Source organism: Penicillium pulvis, assembly GCF_028828015.1.
Source record: "Penicillium pulvis strain IBT 33274 chromosome Unknown scaffold_8_segment0_segment0, whole genome shotgun sequence".
Lineage (NCBI taxonomy): Eukaryota > Fungi > Ascomycota > Eurotiomycetes > Eurotiales > Aspergillaceae > Penicillium > Penicillium pulvis.
In genome coordinates this window covers 6,092,018-6,107,008 of record NW_026643080.1, presented here as the reverse complement: position 1 = coordinate 6,107,008, position 14,991 = coordinate 6,092,018, and the positions used below count along the sequence as shown (strand labels likewise).

Here is a 14,991-nt window from a genome sequence, read left to right as displayed (position 1 = left end):
GAAACGGCGAAATGGTTGTGGCGGGGAGGAAAGTGGAGGATCACGGGAGTGGCAGATCAACCGGTTCCTGCGCAACCTTCTTCCCTTTTCGAGCCGCATTGTCTTTGACGCCTACGCAAGACCTGATTTCACATTCAGCACCATGTGGTAAGTCCTCCTAGCCATGCCCTCTGGTTTAGAGTCACCTTCAGCTTCATATCAGGGGTAAAAACCCATGGACTAACACCCCACTTTGCAGTAAACACATCCTCAACGCCCAAGTGTCTATTCGCTCTGCTTGCTGTACGCGTAACGAATCCCCACTAGTTCGACTAAAAGCTCACCGTATCCTCCTCCCCAGGTCGCAAGTGGTTTGACTGTGCCGAATGTCACCAAGAACAGGAAACACATGCGCTGACGAAGGCGCAAGAAATGGTATGGTCCCTATGGGTCTCCCCTGACCACTCACCCGCGGCTCTACAGATACTAATGCCTGCAGAATAGGTATTTGCGTGCAAAAAGTGCAAAAAGTGTTTCCGCAAGGATGCCGCCGAATTTGAAGAGAAGTATGTTCCAAGTCACAAATTGCCAAGGTTGAATACTAATTCCTCTGTTCTCTTCAGTGACGAGTACTGCCCCCACTGTGACAACCATTTCGTTCTCGAGGCCTTGACACCACAGGCCAACTTGCACGTGGAAGGTGAAGATGCACGCATGGATAGCCGGTACTTTCAACCACTCTGCAAAACTGCGTCTCCACATACTAATTGTAACCTTTACAGAATGCTCAAGGACGAGCGTGTGCGCGCCGATCAAGAAAAATCGATTTTCACCTTCCGCGATATCTCCGATCGTCTTGGCTAGAGAGGAAAATCTCCGGTGTGGTTTCAATTTCATGATGTTGACGATATGATGCTTTTCTACTATAAATCCCTTCCAGCGGGCCAATCCTTGGTGATAGACCAACTCCCCCTTCCCTAGCATCAATACCCTGCATATTCTCGTTTGCGCTGTACACTACGGAGATGGAAAAGAAGTGGTGTGTAGGTATTTCGTTGTTTTGAGTTCTCGTGAAGAAAAGACCAACGCTACGGTAAATCGACGCATATCAAGAACCAGGCCCTTCAGGTGACCGGTGTCTTATGTCCTTTATTCGGCCGACTCACCGCCACCGGGCCGAGTCAGAATGGCGGCGGTGGTAGTACCTCCGCGCGAGGTCTTCTTCTTAGCAGCCTCCTCCTGCTTCTCAGTCTCAATGCTCTTGACGTAGGCCTCGATTTGGTCATCCGGCAACATCTCGACACGCTCGCCAGGAGCCATGATGGCAACCTCGATGTTCTTAGCACCGGTTTGCACCACCTCCAGCAATGACTTGATGGTGAGCTGGATAGTCTGCTCGCGGTCCATTTCCTCCTGGTGGTTGCGCTCGAGGAATTCCCGAACCGTCTTACTGGATCGACCGATGGCATTGGCTTTCCTATAAATAGAAAAAGAAAGTGTTAGAAACAAATGCTTACATAGCGTCAATCAGAATCTCGTATGAACCACCTACCAAGCTGAGTAGATACCAGAGGGCTCGGTCTGGTACAGTCGCGGTGTACCATCATTCTTGTCGAAGCCGACGACCAGTGTACTAATACCAAATGGACGGACACCACCACTCTGTGTATATTTCTGTTGCACACCGGCGATGTATTTGGTGATATATTCGATGGTGACGGGGTCCTCCACGGTCAGACGGTGAGACTGGGCTTCTAACCGAGCCTTGTCGATCAAGATGCGGGCATCAGCGTTCAGACCAGCGAAGGCCAGGCAAACATGCTCATCGACCATAGCGATCTTGGAGGGTGTAATTCGGGTATCTTGGAGTTTGAGGGCGGAGCGCTTCTCGCAACCGAGGACAACGATGTCCTTGCCTTTGACACCGACGGCGCATGTTCCTATAATACCCCAATCATCAGCACTTGATCATCATTCCTTGATAATGGTTTCTAAGACGAGGGGGTAACGCATATGGTCGTTTTGGTGGGATGATTAGGCTCTTACCTCGCTTCACAGCCTCCATGGCATACTCAACCTGGAAGACGTGCCCATCGGGACTAAAACGGGGTTAGATGATAATTGCGAGAGCTGCAGACGCTGACAAATAGTCCATACCTGAAGACTGGTATGAGTTAGCTCGGTTATTCCTGTGTCGAAGACGGGGCTAAGGGAGCTGCTGATGAGGAGCTATCTGACTTACCTGATAGAGCTCGGTCGTAGCCGGACATTGTGGCGGAAAAAGAAAGATATCAAGCTGGTTCTAGAATCCTGGGGGTATGAGAGATCTCAGTAGATCACGACAAAGGCGTGGGAGAAGCAAAGATAGCAGGGTCTTGAGCAGAGAGAGGGAGCTGGTGATGTTGCGGGAGCAATGACGGGATCTCAGCGGGCGGTGGACGCGAAAGCCTACGGTTGCCTTGGCGCTGCCGCGCGGTTGCTGAGCAGACGGACCACCCAACGTCGACTGCTCCATGGAGAACAAAGGTATGACTCCGTAAATCTAGGTTCTCTTGATCTCTAACATTTCACAAGCATCTCGAGATCGAGATCTAGTCCCCGAGGCTCCTCGATGTTTAGCAATATGCTTAAATCGCACAATGTATACAGCTCTATCAAAATCACACCCCTCAGTCTTTCCAACACACTATATCATGAGAATCAAAGTGGAATAGTCAAAAGTCTGCCAAGGTTGTAGGGATCAATTCACATAATTCGTGCCCAGACCTGAATCGAATGTTCGATTTCTATATGTCGAAGCTCCCCTTGTACACAGGTTTACTCCAGTCAAAATACAACGAAAGAATATGCGAAGGAGATAGAATCATCCAAAAAAAAGTATAGACAGAACAATCTTTTTTGTTGCATCCACAAATGCCTGGCGGATACAGTCCTCAAAGAGATCGAACCAAAGCCGGCGCAAGCGCAAAAGGAAATCCCCCAACACCCCCAACGGAGTCCGAACCATTGTATATCCCACCCGTGAGATCAATACCGTGAATTCTCCGACGCTTGCCATGACCCAACGCAGAAAGGGACCAAAGATCTAAAATGCAAAGCAGGTCGAGTGCGCAACCCAGGCTCACAATGCGTTCGCGTCCGAAACCCACACAAACAACGGTTATGTCGCTGCCATCCGAAAGACTATTAAACAAACCAAAACCAGAGAGCTTCAAAATGGAATCCCAGGGGGAGCGGGAACCGCTCAAGACCAACAAATGACAATGAAAAAAGACACAGAAAAACAAAGTTATCAATAAACCAAAAAAGCATCCCACAAAAAAACAGGACGGCGAGGCGATGAAAAAATCCACAAACCACACGCTTACCCGCCTGCTCCTTCCAACCCGATGCACCAGAACCGCAGAAAGCCCTTATACAAATGCGTATCAACGAATATCAACCAACGCATATACCTGCCACAATGCAGGGTTGCAATATGGACAACGTAAGTGTGATGTGATCGCCCAGTTCGTCGGGCTTCAAAAGAGTACTAAGTACAGTCAAATGCTTTAAGCAGGAGACTTGTTAGCTCCAGCTCCGTTTCGGCGAGAGTGAGGATCATCCGAAACAGTGAGACCGCCAAGCCCGCTCGAGAGGAAGGCGAAGGGGTCGCTGGAACCCTCGGTGCCGTAGAAGGCACCGTTGGAGGCGCTAGTCGAGGGCACACCGTGATCAGCACCAGTGAATGCCGCCTGGGTCGCTGGGTTGGCGAATGAGGCGGCAGAGTGGGAGGTGCTAGAGGAGCCGTATCCGGAGTTCACCTGACCCATCGGTGGGTAGGCAGCAGGGGCATTGCCTAGGCTGCTGTTGGGGAGTGCATAGTTGTTCGGTGGGGCACCGAACTGCTGGCTAAATCCACCAAATCCACCGGCGGTTGAAGCAAATGGAGCCGGAGCAGGTGTGCTGGCCATGGAGTTAGGACCCATCCCGAATTGTGAGGGGGGGGTCCATGGGCGAGGGGAATGCGGAGTCAGCCACAACCGCAGCGCCCGATCGAGGAGCACCGCAGCGAAGACAGTTGATGTTCTTCGCGAAGTTGTGGTAGCCGCAACCCTCTGATCCGCACTTCCAGTCACCAGCACGGAAGGGGACGACACCACCATTTCCACCCATGCCACGCGAGTGGCCCATGCCGTGACCATGGCCACTCATGTGAGGAGGCATCATGGACGGGGGCCCGTAGCCGCCGTGGCCGTACCCGTAGCCCATTGGGTCCGGTGCAGCAGCCATGGCGGGGAATGAGCAACGGAAGCATGCGGTTCGGCGCTGGAAGTTGGAGAAGCCACATGACGGGCAAGTCCAGTCGCCCGGACGGGGGCGGTTCTTGGATGGGGGGAACGGTGTCAGGATCTCTGCGGCCCGGTCCAGAACTCGGCTCGAGGATGGGGAAACCTCAATTGCCTTCTCGTTAAGCGCACGGCCATTCATGCACAAACTCTCGGCAGCCTAAATGATTGTCAGAAAAAAGGAAAACATCATCAGAATATATTAATTGATCAAACGTACCTCCTCATGGGAAGAAAAGACGGCGAATCCAGTGCCGGTGGGCTTGTGCTGGTCCGGAGTTCGCAGTGTCCAGAAGGCGATGGGCCGGCCGCCAAACTGAGTGAACCAGCTCTCCAATTCAGACTGAGTGGTATCGTGGGGCAGACCGCTCAGGTGAAGAACCTTGCTCCGTTCGGCCAGGAAAGCCCGAACATCGGCGTGTGCATCCATGGGCCGAGTGAGAATCTCGGGGTGCTCATGGGGCGGCTGCGACTTGCGGATCAGGCCGCGCAGCACACGGGCCAACGTGATGGACTCCTCCATGGCACGGCGTGGCGAGGCGGGGGCCAATGCTTGCAAATGGAATGGGAGGTTGTGCTTGATGGGGGCGGAGGACTGGACGGGCTCGACCTCGAGGGCAGCGCAGATGTTGGAGAGGGAGCTGGGTCCAAAAGGCAAGGACTCGGGGTGGTGGGTTTGCCAGCGTTGATATTCGGTGCGCAGATCGAAGGTGCGAGAGTGCTGCAGGTATGCGGGCAGTACCACAGCCTTGTCTCGGGCCTCGCGGGGCAGCTGCACACGCAGATCCCACGAATCCAAGGTCACAAAGGCAAACTCGAGGTGCTTGTTGGTGAGGTGTTCCTGGGCGAAGGCATCGAATCGGGAGATGGCATCACGGAAGGTACCTGCGGAGCGGACGTGTTCCCAGGTCAGGGTGGTCAAGCTCGCTGCATTGTTAAGTCAGCCCATCGGCTCCCCAACATATCCTCGGTCATGGCTTGCGGGAAAGGGAAAAGCTTACTGCACAACGGAGTAATGGGTGTGTTAACGGGCTTGACAAGGACACTCTCTCGGTGCAACTATAGATGGAAAAAAAGGGTAAGCCGGGGTTTATTCATCTCGGAGGTAGTTCGGGTGAAGCGGGCGCAGGTGTAGAGAATGTTGGGGCGGGTTGTGTGTACCTCCTCGCAAGTCTTAGTGTCCAACAGAATCCATCCCAATTCGATCACCTCGGCGGAATCCTTGGTGACATAGACGCCATGCTCATCACAAGTGGTTGCAACGTGGATGACGATGTAGCGATCCAGCTTAGGAGTGGGTGCTGTAACGGCCGCCATCGCTGACTTGTCGCTGCCAACGGAGCGGCAGGGGAGCCCGAGTGAGGGGGGGTGGAGAAGAGAAAGGGATTGTCTCTGCAAGGAATGCAGGAGACAATGGAACACGACCGACCGGGGAGTGGTTGTCGTGGTAAAGAAGAAAAGAAGAAACCCGGGGGAAGAAGAGAAGAGGGAAAGGGGGGGAGAGAAGAAAAGAGCCAACTTCTCGAGGTGGAGTTTCGCGAAAAGAAAAGTTTCGGGTTCGCGGGAGATTACAGAAAGCTGCAACCACGAGTAAAGATGAACATGGCGCATTCACTCTTCGATTGAATCTTACTTTATTCGATCTCTAATTCCCCTGAGCATCTCTGAATTTTCCATGGTCTCTCTTCGCATCCTACGACTCCCGCCGTGCAACCCCAACTGGCCCAGACCCCGGTCCCACTAGATTTTATCTTACACAGTATCTCATCTTATGGAGATTGCTCATCTATCCATCTTCGAGTTTCAAATTTCTATATATAATCACCACAGATCTAGGGAGATGCCTACGGATTCTGGGGCAAAAACTTGCGAGCATACCGAGAGTGGATCCCTGTCAGAATCACCGAGAATGGGCCCATGCTTCCAACTTGTCTAGATGTTCATGTGGGCTTCAATGGACATTCCTCTAAAGAGTTCGACTAGTTAATTGTCATCAAGGAGAAATTTTGAAAATTACGAGTCATTTGATCCAGTAGGACAAGCATTCAAGTGAATGATTTGAGATTGAAGTACTTTGGACATCACGTGGCAGGTACCGGATTACTAAATACCATGGTTCACCAGTACATCTTCCAATGGAATATAAGAAATTGTTCTAGCCCTAGAGTATAGATGCAGTTAGACTCTTTTCATTGGTACAACAGCCCGGGAGGCAATTCAACTTAGATATGACCAGCCTCATGTCTGTTGGGTTCAGGAATCTCTTGCCCGTCTGCCCAAATGTATGTATATATTTTGAGCGCTAAGTGAACCAATTTCCGCATCATACCGTGTGCACACTGTGGGAGCAATTTGATACTATGGGCTATGTTCAGATGTCAACTCCAATTGAACTTAATCAGTATACAGTAACATTAACCTGATGGCTCATGACTACATAGCTTCGCTTAAACTAATCACTTCCATTGCTTCCAGAGTGTTGTCTCTTAACCACTTGATAGACTTACGCTCTTGAGGATATCAATTCATTGTGGTTGAAAGTCACCGTCAAATTTGGAGTAACATGGGTACATGAAAGCGGCCGATGACATGACTGGGAAAAATGTCTATTTACTGAGGTCGAATATACTGGCTATCTTATGCACGAGGGTGACATTTCTTGTACCCCTACCCCTTCCTTCTGGTCGTCAACCTCCTCCCACATCCATTAATAGTACACTTAAGGTTTACCCCAGGATTTCATCCCTGCATTCCATATATATATATGGTTTTGTGGTATCAAATGGATATCATTGCACACACAACATATCTGCTATATCTGGGATCACGAGGGTAAAGAGCCAGGTTATGTCACGCTCATATTATTGCCAAGGGGGGCGGCAACTAGGGAATGTCTGTAGCTAGAGAAGCATATGTAATCGGGAGGAGTTAATTTGCCTCAAAGCGCTAAGCATAATGGATCCATATATGGCAGGCATATTGGAAACACGATGCAATGTTCTGCACAGAGTTACAAGCCCCCTCCCTCCCTGGTATCGAACAAAAAGTAAGAATACCAAAGTGCCCCTTCTTATCTATCTCTGCGTGTTGAAGTCCGAGATATAGGACCAAGAAGCTAATACTTGAATATCGGAATCACGAATGGCAGTTGTTGTGTTTCTGATCGTTGAAAGTCTTGAATTCGCTTTGCCGTGGGTAAAAGGGGCTTAACTCTTGGGCCTAGAGATAGCAGCAGAACAGTGTAGTTACTTTCCTATTCACTTTACTACATTCAAGTCTTATTCCAGTAGTCGTGAGTCTCTAGATCTAGGCAGTAACCCGTATATCGTTGATAAAATCTACATTGCAAATGCAGTGACAAAGATAATCTAGGGGGTAAGATGCTGGTGTATGATGCAACAGTCCCCTTGAGACTTGCCTTTAAAACCAGGATGACCGCTTTTTGAGTACACGCATATTCAGATCCATAGACAGAGTGAACTTTTACCTGTAGCTTAGGTGATCTCAAAGCTCATTCGTGACTGGGATTTGACACAATGATCTCATCGGTTGGTCAGACGTGAGTATTTAGATGTACATCGCGATCAATTCCTTGTTCGAAATACGGCAAGAGATCTAGAAACAATGCTATAGACAAGTCCACTGAGACAGAAGTTCCCTATCAAATTTTCTCTTTCTGGGAAGACGCAGTCTAATAACTTGATTTCTTACCAGAAGTCACTAATCCTGTGTAATGAGCTGCGGTGGGGTGCATGATTTGGCCTGATCGTGTCAAAAAACCCAGAAAATCTAGGACTCAAAGGCTTTGATCCAATTACCAGAGCATCATCTCTGGTTGAGATACCTCGAATATCTATAAGATAGTGTGCTGCAGATTAATGGTCAATCTGTGAATAAATATAGATACGGATAGCTACCACGTCATGATCGTCGATGGATTGACCTCATGCATGATCTTCATCATATGAAACACTTTTCCTGGTGGATGTGCATTGCAACTCACTAAAAATTCTGTAAACCTTGGAATCATTATCCTATCCCAGAACAAATTGCACAAGGTATTAGACAGACTGACAGCTCTATGAGGAATATCAGTACTCAGACCGTCATACCCTTTTTTTATCTAATCTAAAATGATTTCGACCGGATATAATCATGACCCAGAATGACTACATTTTGGGCCGAAGTAATGGAAATTCAGTTAGGTTAGTAAGACACGTTTCTCTTACTTGATCTTGGGTCAAATACAAGGGCTTCATAATCATAAAAGGCGCTCATCGTACACAGAAAGGATGCACAGCACCAGCTCCGGAAAGCCTGCAAAGATTATGAGCTGCATCCCGAACTTGCAGTGGTCGAAAATATGAAGATTGCTAAGCCTGAGAAAGGAACAGCGTACGTACCAATGGAATAAAGCATCCCCCATATATAATTCTTTTCAATTCTTCAGTACTTGCAGTGAGTTCTGAAAATTGGTCAGCGTCTAGTTAATGGATCTTGCAAGACAGCTTCCGCCAACTATCGAGCTGTATGGGTTTAACATATCTGATGGCCCATTCTCATCAAAGGAGCCGTGGCCCAAGAACGTCAAGCTTAGCCTGCCGAGCTCCCTGAGTGATCCTCACGTCTTATTAGTGGAGCAATTCGTTTTTTTTTCCTTCTTCAATTTTGGCAAGCAACCTGCGAGACAGTAAAAGTCTCCTGACTATGGCCTAATAAACCAATATCTCCAAGTGCCTTTCCTTGAAGCTAACAAACTGCCTTGTAGAGCCTGGTAGATACATCCAAAAGAATAGAAGAATGTCAACTTGGTACCAGCGTATCAAAGGTATGGAAGTAGAAGGTTTTGGGCAGGATATCAATCACATGTTCAAGAAGGCTGATCTCGACTAGGGGCATGTTGTAGTAGCAAACATGATTTAAGCATGAGCCATTGACATATTCGATGTTACAGCTAAGCGTCGGATCTGCCGCGAGATGAGATTTCAGAATTCTCGAATCGGGAAACGGTTCATTCAAGCGGGAGCCGGTGCAACTCTGTACAACACTTGATGGCACCTCGTGTGGTCTTTCAATTAGCAAAAGACAATTAGCGCAGAATCTTTTGACTTCAACGCCCTGGACTGGAGGTGGCTCCCTTTCGAATTACGTTGCAGGACAAGACCGGCTTTATCTATGACTGGCCGCTTGTAGTTGTATTGGTACAAATTGCTGGCGATTGCTGCTGATTGAAACTATTGTTGTCAAACAGATAGGGATGATCTTTAAAGAAAATATACCAGTGAAGCCTCCCCTTCGTATATTTCATCCAATATGGCTAATTTGAAGTAGACTTGATGATCAACCCCCTCGGCGCCTATGGAGAGAGGGGAACACCCTACATCATAAACGCGGCTAATAGAGGTTATAAAAAGGGTATTTGATATAGAAGAAGAAAGGCATAGGCCGAAAGGGCGAGATCGTGCCCTTTATATCAGGGCCATCGAAGATCAATTGACGGCCTGATCAAGGCAATTCAAAGGTTCGGTCGGAAGATATCCGACTTGTCGGCAACTGAACCAGCGGAACCGATACGTCGCTCCTATCGCCGAGTGCGGGGTTCAATGACTTCACCCCCACGCCTACCTCCAGCGCAGGCATTGGTGCGAAAATACGTCAATCAGTGGGGGTCTTGGTAATCCCTGAAATACCGTTTTCCACGCGATTTGCAAAACTTCCTTCTGTCCCTTATTCTACGATCACATACAACCATGAAGCTCCTTTACCCCACCTCCGTCAAACTCGACATCCAAAGCCTCCAAGGCTTCTCCGTCACCCTTCACCCCTACGATGTGAAAGAGCCAATCCCGGAGGATTTGATTGACGCCGAAATCCTCGTGACCTGGTCCAACGCTGCCTCAAACCTCCAAGATGCCGCAAAGCGCATGAAGAACATCAAATGGATTCAATCTCTCGCAGCAGGCCCCAATGACGTGTTGAACGCCGGATTCGACCGTTCAAAGATCATAGTGACGACCGGTGTAGGTCTGCATGATGGACCAGTCGCCGAGCACGCGCTCGGCCTCCTCCTAACCGGAGCTCGCCGATTCTTCGAGATGCGCGATTACCAACTTCAATCTAAATGGCCCGGCCACCTTGGCGGTTCATTCCCCCGCAGCGACTTTACTACACTGCGGAATTCCCGCGTGTTGATCTGGGGCTTTGGTAGTATTGCTAAGAAGCTTACTCCTTACCTCACTGGTCTTGGTGCTGAGGTTAAGGGTATTGCTCGCAGCCATGGTGTGCGCAATGGCGTTGAGGTTTTCAGCGAAGATAAGCTTGCTGAGCTCTTGCCTCAGACTGATGCGCTTGTCATGATCCTGCCTGGGTCCGACTCAACTAATAATGCTCTGAATGCCGAGAGACTCAAGTTGTTGCCTAAGCATGCTTGGCTCGTGAATGTTGGCCGTGGAACATCTGTTGATGAAGAAGCGTTGGCGGATGCGCTGGAGAACGGTGAGATTGCGGGTGCTGCTCTTGATGTGTTCAAGACTGAGCCTCTTCCTGAGTCGAGTCGGTTGTGGAAGACGCCTAACTTGGTTATTTCTCCTCATGCGGCTGGCGGAAGACCTGAGGGTTGCACTGAGTTCATTGCGGATAACTTGCGCCGCTACTTGGCTTCGCAGCCGCTCAAGAACGTCATCTGACTAGCACGGGACAGCAAACTGTAAATAGACGATAGATGTTACGGAGGAGTTATATACTGGTCATTTCTGTTATTTAATGGACAAGACTATTGTGGATAGTCACTTTATCTACAATTTATTATTGCCCTGGGGGGGCCAATGCCAATAAAGCAGCTGGAAGTTAATAGGCAGTAAGATCTTCCATCTGTCCCATATTGAAAGTGTTCAAAAGAGGTGGTATTCCGTATAAGAGATCAATAGAAAACCATACAAATCATGTACAAACAAATCAAGCCAGTCCCATTCCCCAAATCAGTACCCATAAATCCGGACCTCAAACGAACGCCAACCAAAGAAACCAGGCATTAAGATTATCATCACGCATCAACGACTTCGTCCTTAATAACCGTTCCTCTGCTAGTATCATGGTCATCTTCATCTTCTTCCATGATACTAGGCTCCACCGAGACCAGGCCCCGGCTAGCAGCGCCACCCTCAACAGATGGACGCACGCTACCAGATCGAATCCGGCTATTATCATTCTCATCCTCGTCTTCTTCCATAATGCTGGGTTCGACGGAAACGTGGCGTCGGTTCATTCCAGAAGGCTCAACGGACCGTCGCACACTAGCGGAGCGGACACTGCCGGCATCACTCTCAAGGTCCTCTGTGCCCGCGCGAGGGCGGACACTGGCCGCACGAGCATCCTGGGCAACAGCAAGAATCTTGAGAATGGAATTCTTGGTCTTGACTAAAGCATTGCGGCTGGAGGCTTCCGCTGCAAGGCCCTCCTCAATAGTCTGGTCGAGCAATTCCTTAACTTCTTGAGCCAGTTGAATATTGTCAGGCTCGATCTCGAGAGCCGTGGCGCTGCGAATGCTTGTTCGGAATTGGTCTTCACCTTCCGGAGCACGCGATCCGGCTCGAGAAGGTAGTGTCGGAGCGGAAACGTAAAGCTTGCTCAAAAGAGAGAAAATGAGCTTGCGCTCCTCACGCGAACAACGATTAGGCCCAGCACTAATGCCCAGAACACGCTCCAGGATGTCCTTGACTAGAGCAAGGTGTGTCCAGCCACAGGCAGTTGAACTGGCCGTTCCACCGATCAAGACACGCTCGCCACCTAGGCCAACAACGCGGCGTTCATCGGTCCATTCAGCCATCATTCCCACGACACCTGTCATGAGCGCCTTGATTTCGCGCTCTCCGATACTCTCATCAACTTCTCCATCGCTGTCTTCCTCAGCTTCCAGAGAGTAGTGCTCCTCGGCAGCATTTATGACTGCACGGATCACCGGTACTGCGACGCGTCGCATGTGCTGAATGTTGTCCAACCTAGAGTGACAATACACTGGGAAAAAGTATGCTAGTGACTGTCGGAGAGCGGGATTCCCCTTTGTGCGTGGGTGGAAGAAGGCCACCACTAGCGATTGTAATAATGTCTCAACAGAGGCTTGGTTGTATTCTTGAATGGCAGGTGGAATGTTGGGTCCTGATGGCGTGAAAGTGTTGGTAAGCAAGAGCTTCGAAAGTGCAGTCGCAGCAGCGGACTGCACGCTAGGTGGTGAATTGGCTTTCAGTGCGCGGGAGAACACCTTAAGCAAAGGCTTCTGAATGGGTGGAGTCGTCACGGTCTCGCCGTCAGCCTGAGTGATAGGGGCGAGGAGTGAAGGGTGAGTAGTAACCATATCACAGATGATCTGCAATGCAGTTACTTGCAAACCCTCATGACCCTTACTGTAACAATGGATGAAAAGGGTCATATTTTCTTCGGCGAGGTTCTTGTCAAGCAAACAGCAGAGACCCAAGCACAAAATACCACGCTCTCGAATTGGAGCTTCGTGACTTCTAACGGCAGGTACAACGAGGTTGTTCAGCATGGTGACGAGATTCATGTTCTGCTGCAGGTTGCCCTCAGTATTTTGGAGCATACATTGGGCGATATGAAGACACTTCATGTTGACCACGATCTCTCGGACGATCTTGGCCTTGGCCTCTTCCTTGTTGAATGGGACCTGTTCCTCGTCACCCGGGGTCTCGGAGCGATGGCGGCTGCTGGCATCATCGCTGATCTCAGATTTTGCGGAAACGAAGCTATCTTCTGTCATAATTGTATCGTGTACCTCAGCAATAGCTTCGAGGACGACGCTGCAGAACTCGCCTTCGCCGGCGCGATCCGGGCCGCACACGCATCGTAGTGTCTCAACTGCAAGTTTGGTACAGTCTTCCGGAAGCTCTGGCACAGCCAATGACTCTCGAAGGAGCGCAAACATCTTCCGCCGACCAACTTCGTCACTGTAGTCTAGGGTGATGGCGATGTGAAGGAGTTGCTCAACGATGAACTCTTGCTCGACTGCATCGTCATCGTTTGCTTCCCCAGATTCCTTGGACAACTTCTTCCTTTGCAAGAGCTCGTTCATGTATTTGGCGAGGTAATACCCGAGCGCGGTGACTTCTGGCATCTTCTCTTCAGCAAGGCTCTCGTACTTTCCATCATTCTCGACGCGGCAGAAATCATTGAAGGATCGCAGCAGGAAGGCAGACTCCGCAGTAAGGGATTCCCAGAAGGTACCATCAAAGACCATCGCATCTCTGTAATCCGCGCGGCCTTCCCAGAAGCTGCGCATCGCTTCGTGGGCAATTCCGCTTTCCATGCCAGTGTTGGCGACATCGATTCTCTCAAGTAATTCAAGAAGAGCGTCAATTTTGGGAGGCGAGCGCTGGGCGGTCGCACCCTCTTCCTCCCCGGCGTTGGTACCGGCACAGTCTTCCACCCAGCGATCACAGAACAGCTTGCCGGTCGCTTTACGAACGCTTTCATCACGGTCTCGCAGACCCCAGCGCAGCAATTTTTCTCTCATAGATAGGGACAGATGGCGGAAATCGCCTAGCGTAGGCAAAAGTCGAGAATACAAGGTGCGTCTTGTTGCTGCATCGAGATCGCGGGCACGTTCGAGAAGATATGGGAGGGTGACTGGGGCTAGTGGAAGGTTGGCGAGAAGGTTCTTACGGACATCAGCGCTGGTATCATTCTGCATGATCTCAATAAGTTTTTCCAATAGCGCGGTGGAACTATCGCCGTTGCCATCTTCTTCTTCATCGTTGCCAGCCAATCGAGCAAGGCCTAGAACAGCCTGTACGCGGACTGATGATTCTTTGTCGCGGATTCGCTTTAGCAAGCCCTGTTGAATAGTGTGGTATAGTTCGTCGTCAATTGACTCGAGGGTGTTGACAATGTGCGCGACAATTTGGGTGGCGCGGAATCGAATCATCTTGTCCTTGGCACCCAGGAGGGGCACCATCAGGGCGACCAAACTTGAAGTCAGTCTTGAAGTCGGGGTTTCGGGCGAAGTTTGCATCTCATATTCGTCATCTGCGCTTGAGGCAAACAACTCGTTGTCTTTCTCGGACGCATGGGCGAGGAAAGCGTCCATAAAGCGGATGATACGGTCGCCGACGGGCTCGGACTTTTTGATGGGCAGGATTCGAAGCATACAACGGCCGATTTCGACGTTGAACTCCTTCTCCGGTAATGTCTCCTCTTCAGGGATCACAATCTCCTCTTGTTCCTGCTCCTTGCCCTTCTTGTTCTTTTGGGCAATTCCGCTGCAGATTTCTTGTAGTTTTCGCAAACGCACCACAAGTTTGCGGTGACCTGTAGTTGAGCGCTGCGCATCTGCAAAAATGGCACACACATCACGGCGGAGGTTAGGTGATGCCTCAGGGAGCGAGGGTTCATCTGGAATCGCAAATGACGGGGTCACTGAGGGGGCACGCCCCGCGGAAGGTTGTTGTGATGACCTGCGCGTCGGCGCGGAGGTCGAGCGGGCGGCGACTCGGCCGGGCATGGTGGGTATGTGTTATCGGGGACGCGATTAACAAGAGACAAAACGCATGGCAGGTTGCGCATCCACAGATGAAGCAAGGAAGAAAGCAAATGCGGGCGGTAAACAAACAGCCCAAACGGGGAAGGAACGATAAGCGGTCACCTGACTTCAATGTGGCTGACTCATCCCCGCTAT

General features: G+C 50.1%; 6 protein-coding genes across 6 annotated transcripts; 2 read left to right on the top strand and 4 right to left on the bottom strand.

Annotated features, from left to right (window-relative positions):
- Window positions 1–83: 83 nt before the first annotated feature.
- On the top strand, window positions 84–982 carry N7503_011713 (CHY zinc finger protein). Its single transcript, XM_057071259.1, has 6 exons — window positions 84–147; window positions 239–282; window positions 341–414; window positions 484–545; window positions 603–704; window positions 762–982. The coding sequence occupies exons 1-6, from the start codon at window positions 143–145 to the stop codon at window positions 841–843; spliced, it is 369 nt and encodes a 122-aa protein (XP_056917870.1). The 5' UTR covers window positions 84–142; the 3' UTR covers window positions 844–982.
- A 146-nt stretch (window positions 983–1,128) lies between these two features.
- pre6 (proteasome core particle subunit alpha 4) lies at window positions 1,129–2,249 on the bottom strand (the record flags this gene model as incomplete). Its single annotated transcript, XM_057071258.1, has 5 exons — window positions 1,129–1,456; window positions 1,532–1,919; window positions 2,026–2,078; window positions 2,137–2,143; window positions 2,222–2,249. 5 exons carry the CDS (start codon window positions 2,247–2,249, stop codon window positions 1,129–1,131), a joined length of 804 nt encoding a protein of 267 aa, XP_056917869.1.
- A 1,281-nt stretch (window positions 2,250–3,530) lies between these two features.
- Window positions 3,531–3,932, bottom strand: N7503_011711 (uncharacterized protein; the record flags this gene model as incomplete). The annotated part of the gene is made up of 1 exon (XM_057071257.1): window positions 3,531–3,932. One exon carries the CDS (start codon window positions 3,930–3,932, stop codon window positions 3,531–3,533), a length of 402 nt encoding a protein of 133 aa, XP_056917868.1.
- A 4-nt stretch (window positions 3,933–3,936) lies between these two features.
- On the bottom strand, window positions 3,937–5,874 carry N7503_011710 (putative RNA binding protein (Arp); the record flags this gene model as incomplete). The annotated part of the gene is made up of 4 exons (XM_057071256.1): window positions 5,469–5,874; window positions 5,309–5,366; window positions 4,528–5,234; window positions 3,937–4,467 (listed from the first exon to the last, which is right to left on the bottom strand). Exons 1-4 carry the CDS (start codon window positions 5,622–5,624, stop codon window positions 3,937–3,939), a joined length of 1,452 nt encoding a protein of 483 aa, XP_056917867.1. The 5' UTR covers window positions 5,625–5,874.
- A 4,183-nt stretch (window positions 5,875–10,057) lies between these two features.
- On the top strand, window positions 10,058–10,993 carry N7503_011709 (phosphoglycerate dehydrogenase; the record flags this gene model as incomplete). Its single annotated transcript, XM_057071255.1, has 1 exon — window positions 10,058–10,993. One exon carries the CDS (start codon window positions 10,058–10,060, stop codon window positions 10,991–10,993), a length of 936 nt encoding a protein of 311 aa, XP_056917866.1.
- A 356-nt stretch (window positions 10,994–11,349) lies between these two features.
- On the bottom strand, window positions 11,350–14,817 carry N7503_011708 (condensin subunit YCG1; the record flags this gene model as incomplete). The annotated part of the gene is made up of 1 exon (XM_057071254.1): window positions 11,350–14,817. The coding sequence occupies one exon, from the start codon at window positions 14,815–14,817 to the stop codon at window positions 11,350–11,352; it is 3,468 nt and encodes a 1,155-aa protein (XP_056917865.1).
- Window positions 14,818–14,991: the final 174 nt, after the last annotated feature.

Excerpts from the sequence above, each read along its gene's own strand:
- N7503_011713 (XM_057071259.1), top strand. Across the intron at positions 415-483 it reads TGACGAAGGCGCAAGAAATG|GTATTTGCGTGCAAAAAGTG; the intron begins GTATGGTCCCTA and ends CCTGCAGAATAG. Across the intron at positions 546-602 it reads GCCGCCGAATTTGAAGAGAA|TGACGAGTACTGCCCCCACT; the intron begins GTATGTTCCAAG and ends TGTTCTCTTCAG.